Here is a 6,659-nt window from a genome sequence, read left to right as displayed (position 1 = left end):
GTGGGTACCACGTCTGTACAGGGCATGTTGCTCAAGCTGGGGTTGTGAGCATGGGTTGGATGGGTTAAGGGCACTCTCAGTGCCGGCGGGGGTGGGGGGTGGCATTTGTACTGGGCCAGGCAGAGGCCCTGGTAATCTCCCAACTTACCCACATCTCATCTGATCACAGCCTCTGGAAATGTGGAGCTGCACTCCTGTCTCTGATAAACTGTATGCTCTCAAGAGTTGTAGAGGACAGGTATTTTTTCCCATGAACCCCTTAGTGCCCCAAGTGGGGAACAAGCTAGGGGAGGTGAAGAGTTCTCCACCCCACTTCCAGTGCAGCGGCTCCCAGATGTTCCTACAGATGTGGCCCTGGCCACACAGCAACAGGCAGGCCTGGCATCAGCTGGGCTTCATCTCAGAAGTGGTTGGGGGCCAGGCTGGTCAGCCCTACCACCAAAGCTTGGAGTACTGGACTACTTGGAGTAGCTGCCATCCACCCCTAGACGTCCCTACCCCATGCCTCAGCAAAAACCCCTTGTAAATTCCAGCACTGTTTATTTGGGCCCAAGATGTCAGGCATGGGGCAATTTCATACTACCCCATTTCCACAGGAACCAAAGCAACGCTGTTGTTCCCATATGTGATTTAGTAAGCTAAATTCAAAAGTAGAATTGGCATCTCCAAATAGTAAGGTAAAAATGCTTCTGTATCAAAGTTGTGATTAAAAAAATATAAAGTTAAACCCACAGGTATAGAAGGAACTGGCAATCCTGAGAACTGCCCTGAAATGTCAGCCTTGGACTTCATCTAAATCTTGTAAGCAGGTGAACCCTGGGGAGGCCATGGGGTAAACTGTGAGCCTGCCTGGCTTCCGTTCAGACGAACTTCTGTAGTGTCTCTGGCTGTGTGTCAAGTCCCTGCTGGGGAAAGCAGGAAAAAAACATGGGGTATAGTCACTGCAGAGCTGAGACGTGGGGGCAAGGCCAAGCCCTGGAGTCAGGGCTCAGTGTGGGAAAGGCTGGCCCCACCCAGCATTCCCCAGCCTCCTGCCCATCTGGGCACTGCTAAGGCCAGACAGCCCCAGGGTCTGGGGAGGCCAATAGACTGATAGTTCTGAGGATGAGAGCTGGTCCCAGAGCCTGGGGCCAGTGGTGGGAGGTGGGGAAGGAAGGCTGGGTCAGGTCCCAGGGACAGGCCTCTGGGACCAGCTCTGGCCCTTCCAAGCCAGGGGCCAGTACTTAGCAGAAGCCAGGATGAGGTGCTGACAGAGCGTGGACATGTGTCACTGTAGGCAGGCAGGCCCAAGTCCAGGACCATGGCGGGCTGCTAGGACAGCATGGACTGCTGCACTGCCTTCTGCAGCGACTGCCGTGTCACCAGCAGGCGCACCACCTCCTCCGAGCGCTTGGTGAGCCGCTTCCGGGCTTGGTCATGCGTGACCATGGTCATGTCCCAGCCATTCACCTGGCCCAAGGAGAAAAGACAGCCTACCTCAGCTCTCTGCCCTCTGGGATCTGGATGCAGGATGGGCTTTGGGGTCCTGGCCCACCCAAACAGTCTCCCAAGCTCATGTCTCTGGGCTGGGGGATCCCAAGCGCCACAATGGAGGCACACAGAAGAGAGAGACCGCTCCCTTCTGGGGGCAACTCCAGCATGTGCTCCAAAGTGCTTCAGTGAGCTTCCCAGGTTCCCCAGGAGGCAAAGGTAGCCCCTGACTCCTAGTGCTTCTGGTACCCCAGAGCCTCTGGCCCAAGCCTTGGTTTCCTCCTCTGGGACATGTGTTACCTGCATAATCTTGTCTCCAATCTGCAGCCCAGCAATTTCAGCAGGGCCTCCTTCAGATACTCGTGTGACGTAAATGCCCTGGAAAAAAGCAGCCCTGGTCCAGCCCCAGTGTCATTGGACTGGCCCATTATCCAGAGAGCAAAGCCCAGCATGGCAAATTCCCAGCCATCCAACTGATTCAGCACCAAGTCTGCCCCCAACACAGGCTGTGCCAAGACAGGGCTGCCCCACCATGCTCTGGCCCCTGCTGCTGGCCTCTTCCTGTTCCTCCTGGGCTGGGAAGTCTATTTCCCACCCCCATCCCTACTTATCATTTCTTAAACCTTCTTAGGACCGTTTGAAAGACAGAGCTCTGCTCCTTCCATGAAGGCCCAGGAAGCAGAGACCCACCATCTCAGGTCTTTGTCCCCAGTGGACCCTGGTCCCCCTCACCTTGTCTGTCTTGTCTTCTGAGAACGGATTCTGGGAGGGATCCTGGTCAATTCCACCTCCAATGCTGAAGCCCAGTATTAAGTTCTCACCTTGACGCAGCTTATGAATTTCAACTCTTTGCTGGCAAAGGAAAAAACGGGGTGGAGGCAGGTGGGTATTTGGACAATGAATCTGGTCTATGTCCAGCAGCAGCCTCAGGCTGCTGGCCCAGCCCAGAGCCAGGCCAAGAGGGTAGAGCCCAAGGCCCTCTGCAGAATTCCAGCTGGTCACCAAACTGGGAGACTGGGGCGGGGTAAGGTTGAGACTCAGAACTCAGCCACAACAACTGACCTACGTAACCTTCTGTCCTAGCCTCTGTGACCTTCCTGTTAGTCTCAGGCACCAGCTTTAGTCAACATGTACTGTAAGCTCCTGGTCCAAGAGCCAGGAGGCTGTGGCTGCTATAGATGGGGGCCTGTGTCCCAGGGGAGGGACCACACAGGGCAGAAGGGGTCAGGCCCTGAAAAAAAAAAAAAAAAAAAAAAAAAAAAAACTGCAGGTACTCCTTGTTGAGGCAGCTCATTGCTGAGCCAACCCTGTCAAGGACAAGACTAAAGATGCTCCAGAAAAGCAGAGAAGTTCAAACTTGCACAGAAAGAAGAGGAAGTGCGGTCCTGGCCAAGGGACAAGGGCAGAGGCTTGAAGGTGCTATGGATACATGTCCATGAGATGAGTGTACCCTACAGGACTAGAACTGGGAGGTGAGGTGAGGCTGAGGCCGGATTAGAAAGGCTGTGGAGTACACGCGCAAGAGGGAGGGGGTTTCTCTGTAAGCCCAGACCCTGCTCTTGTGCATGTAGGAGGCAGAAAAGGTTCTAGAGCTCTCCCACCATACTCTGCGGCTGTGGTCCCCAAAATGCTAGGCTCCTTTCAAAGCCCTCAGCAGGAGCCCTCCAATCACCAGAGTCTAGGGACTAGACCAGATCACCCCACCCCAAAAGTTGAGTTTTAACAGGAAGAAAAAAAAAAAACCCGAAGTGACTTGATCTGGATCAACCAGACCTTGAAAGGAATGACAGGAGTTTGGACACCTAACTTTGATTCTGGGCCTACTAGGGCTCTCAGGAGTCCAGGGATAAGGTTGGTCATGGTCAGGTTTGATGCTAGAACGACCAACCAGTTGGGCACTCAGGAGGAAATGGATATCTTCCAGCCTTGGGATGTGGAGGACATGGGACATGACTACTTGGAAAGTGAGATCAACAGACCTGAGGACTGCTTGTGGTAGAGAGGAGTCAAGGGGAGCACCCAGCCAAGTGGCCTGGCTGAACACAACTCTCAGCTGGGGACACAAGGAGAAGCATTTTGGAGTGCCAGGAGCTACCCAAGCAAGTGTCCAGAAGGCAAATGGACCTATGAAGCCACAGTTCAGAGAAGCCAAAATGGTTTTAACATTCTCAAAATGTGGGTATCCCCTTTTATCACATGGGATAAGGCAGAGACTAGGGAGGAGGCCACCCCTACCCCATCCCAATCCAAAACAGCAGAGGGAGAAGACCCCACCCACCACTTTCAGACATATTCCTAGTGTTAACAAGAATTGGGAGGGCATGGTCTTAGAGTTCTGAGGAAGGCCAAAGGACCTGCCAGGACAGGAGAGAGGGGCAGCAGGAAGTGTGACTCCAGAAGCCCACTAGACTTAGGTCCTTGTGTCCAAGTGTGAACTCCTCCAGGCCTGCTCCACCTCCTCCAACACACACCTTTGCACACCTTTGCCCCACCCTCAAAATTAGAGGGGAGTACAGGCCCTTAGGCTGGAAGACAAGGCCCTCTCCCAGACTTACTAGGTGATTACCAGGCAGGTAACTGCCCCTTTCTTGTGCTTCCCCTACACTGCCTTTCCCACGCCCCATCTCTCCACCCCCCACCCCCAATCTAAGAAGCAAACCTGGCCCTCTTTGAGGCAGCTAGGGGTCTAGAAAAGCAAGGTTGGTGCAGTCAGGGTGAAGCGTAGGACAGCTGTCTGCAGGTGCAGAAATGTTTCTTACTAGCTAAGGCTAGAGCTTAGAGCTGGTTCTCTAAGGTCAACCTCACAGGACACTTTAATCAGTAGCTTCACACCCTGTCACCGCCTGACTACCCTGCACACCCATCTGAGATACTGGAGTCTGTCCCGTGGCTTCAGGACTGGGACTTCCATCTGACACAGTGCCTACCCAGCAGGCATCTCTTCTCAGAGAGATCTGGGTTCTTCCTGAGGGCTTCCTTTAGGGCTGAACGTGAACAGACCTCTTTCCGGAACTCAGTTTCCCCACCTCCGCCTCGGAGTTTGCCTCCCGGCCCCATTCAGCTTTGGCACTGGTGTCTGAATCTAATGTCCCGGTCTCTTCTTCCCCTTACCTTTTCTAATAGCATTTGGCACCCGAGACAAGCCAGTGGGGAGAGCCAGGGGCCTGAGCTAGCCCCCAAAGGGTCTGGTCTCCTCAGTGCCAGGCGGGGAACCTGGACATTGTCCCAGGGGCTGGGGAGGCAGGGAAAGTTTGGAGCAGGAGCGAGCCAGTTGCGTGCGCCTCCACTCTGGAGCGGGCGGCGCGGGGTCCAAGCAAGCAAGGCTGGACAGGAGGGATAAGGGACTGCTAGTCAGGCCCCGGCCACCTCCACCCCACAAATCTCCCTCTGGGTGGCGGCGGCGGCGGCGTCTCCTGCAGGGGAGGAAGCGTTTCCTCATTCCAAAGGCTTCGACTCACGGATGTCGCGGCTGGCGCCCGCCCCCCGCAGCTACCCAGCTGGGGACTTGGGCCGGGAAGGGGGCGCTCTCCCGATACTCCTACAGCTGGGGACTTTTTCCTCAGTCCTTCCCGCCCCTGCGGGCTGGATGGAGTCCAACAAGGTGGCGGTAGTGCGCGGGATCTGATCGCGATTCCGGATGTTCCGGGGCGCTTGGGTCCCAGCCATTTCTGTTGCCTGGCTGGGGAAGACCGCGGTCCCGCTGGGACAGAGCCGGGACCGGAACCCTGGCCGCAGGTTTGCAACAGCTCTGCGTTCAACGCTTTGTCAACCTGTTTGGGGTGTCAGTTTTCCTATCTGGAAAGTGGGAGCAAGCCAAGACCAAGAGAAGCCCGCGAGCGCACTCACCACCACGGCGGTGACCGGCTGGCCCGGGACGTAGGACATCTCGACCCCAATCTGGAGACCAAGCCCAACTCAGTGAAGCCCGCAGCGAAAATCCCAGCAGCCGCGCCCTCCCTGGTTAACAAAGGCACCCCGATTCGGGCCGCCCCTTCATGAATAGTTAACAAAGCCCCAGCCAGTCACCGGTCGGAGCGCTGTTCGGCTTTCGGAAGTCCCAGTGCGTGCGTAGAAAGGCGGGGAGTGGAGGGAGCGTAGAAAGGCCGGGGAGGGGTGGGCGCCCGCGGCGTACGCGTCAGGGGGCGAGAGCGAGGCTTTGGCGCATGCGCAGCGTGGATCCTCCCAGCAACCTCCCGCGCAAGATGGCGCTGAGCGACTCTCTGCCGCTGGCCGTCTGAAGGAACGCCAAGTGTCTGTGTCCGCCGTCGTGTTGCAGGTCACTGGGTGAGCCTGGGTGGGCCGGCCCGAGCCCTCAAATCTCTGGGTCTTTTGAAGGCCCGAGATCCAGGAGTCGTGTGAGGTCTTGGCAGTCCCGGGGGGAGGGGCGCCGTGAACGTAACTCGCCAGGCTCTGGGGGTCACTTGTAACTTGGTTTCCTCCGCAGCTCCGCGAAAAAACAGGCTGAGCCCTGGCGAATGCGATGGCAGCTGTGGTGGCCAAGCGAGAAGGGCCGCCGTTCATCAGCGAGGCAGCTGTGCGAGGCAACGCCGCCGTCCTGGATTACTGCCGGACCTCAGTGTCAGCGCTGTCGGGGGCCACAGCCGGCATCCTCGGCCTCACCGGCCTCTACGGCTTCATCTTCTACTTGCTTGCCTCCATCCTGCTCTCCCTGCTCTTAATTCTCAAAGCAGGAAGGAGGTGGAACAAATACTTTAAATCACGAAGACCCCTCTTTACAGGAGGTCTCATCGGAGGCCTCTTCACCTACGTCCTGTTCTGGACGTTCCTCTATGGCATGGTGCACGTCTACTGAATGGAGGAAGGGATGACTTTTTAAAAAAAAAAACAACAGATTGGGAGGACTCTTGCCAGAAATTAACACCGTGTAAACTTAGTTTTTAAGTTGTTGAATTCGCTGCTTGTTCTGTAACGTTATAATTTATATCTGAAGACGAAGAGCCTGTAATATTCTTCAGATTAAATGAAGCGTGAGACACTCCGTGGAGTATTTTCCTCCCTTAACTCATACCCCATGTCTGCCGTAGGTGCAGAAGGCTGAGTTTTGACTCCTAGAGAGGTTGGGCTGGGTCTTAGCCTTCTGTAATTTCCTTGCATTTACACATAGGACATCCAGAGAGGGCCACTATGGACCAAGGAAAGAGAAGTTTCTGTTAACATCCCAAGAACTA

At 55.6% G+C, this 6,659-nt stretch overlaps 3 protein-coding genes across 6 annotated transcripts in view; 2 read left to right on the top strand and 1 right to left on the bottom strand.

Annotated features, from left to right (window-relative positions):
* Positions 1-6,659, top strand: part of LOC125086968 (ATP-sensitive inward rectifier potassium channel 12-like) — an 874,374-nt gene that overhangs the window by 522,351 nt on the left and 345,364 nt on the right. The gene's annotated exons all lie outside the window — the stretch shown is intronic.
* Positions 521-5,492, bottom strand: TAX1BP3 (Tax1 binding protein 3). Its single transcript, XM_047706737.1, has 4 exons — positions 5,317-5,492; positions 2,203-2,322; positions 1,771-1,848; positions 521-1,449 (listed from the first exon to the last, which is right to left on the bottom strand). Exons 1-4 carry the CDS (start codon positions 5,353-5,355, stop codon positions 1,312-1,314), a joined length of 375 nt encoding a protein of 124 aa, XP_047562693.1. The 5' UTR covers positions 5,356-5,492; the 3' UTR covers positions 521-1,311.
* On the top strand, positions 5,595-6,469 carry EMC6 (ER membrane protein complex subunit 6). Of its 2 annotated transcripts, none has more exons than XM_047706739.1 (2): positions 5,595-5,754; positions 5,915-6,469. In XM_047706739.1, the coding sequence occupies exon 2, from the start codon at positions 5,951-5,953 to the stop codon at positions 6,281-6,283; it is 333 nt and encodes a 110-aa protein (XP_047562695.1). In that variant the 5' UTR covers positions 5,595-5,754; positions 5,915-5,950; the 3' UTR covers positions 6,284-6,469. The 2 variants fall into 2 exon arrangements, with proteins under 2 accessions (XP_047562695.1, XP_047562694.1); XM_047706738.1 differs by having other exon boundaries at positions 5,596-5,746.

The sequence above is a fragment of the Lutra lutra genome, chromosome 16 (genome assembly GCF_902655055.1).
Source record: "Lutra lutra chromosome 16, mLutLut1.2, whole genome shotgun sequence".
Taxonomy (NCBI): domain Eukaryota; kingdom Metazoa; phylum Chordata; class Mammalia; order Carnivora; family Mustelidae; genus Lutra; species Lutra lutra.
The sequence above is the reverse complement of the archived record's forward strand: the minus strand, read 5'-3'. Positions and strand labels throughout refer to the sequence as shown.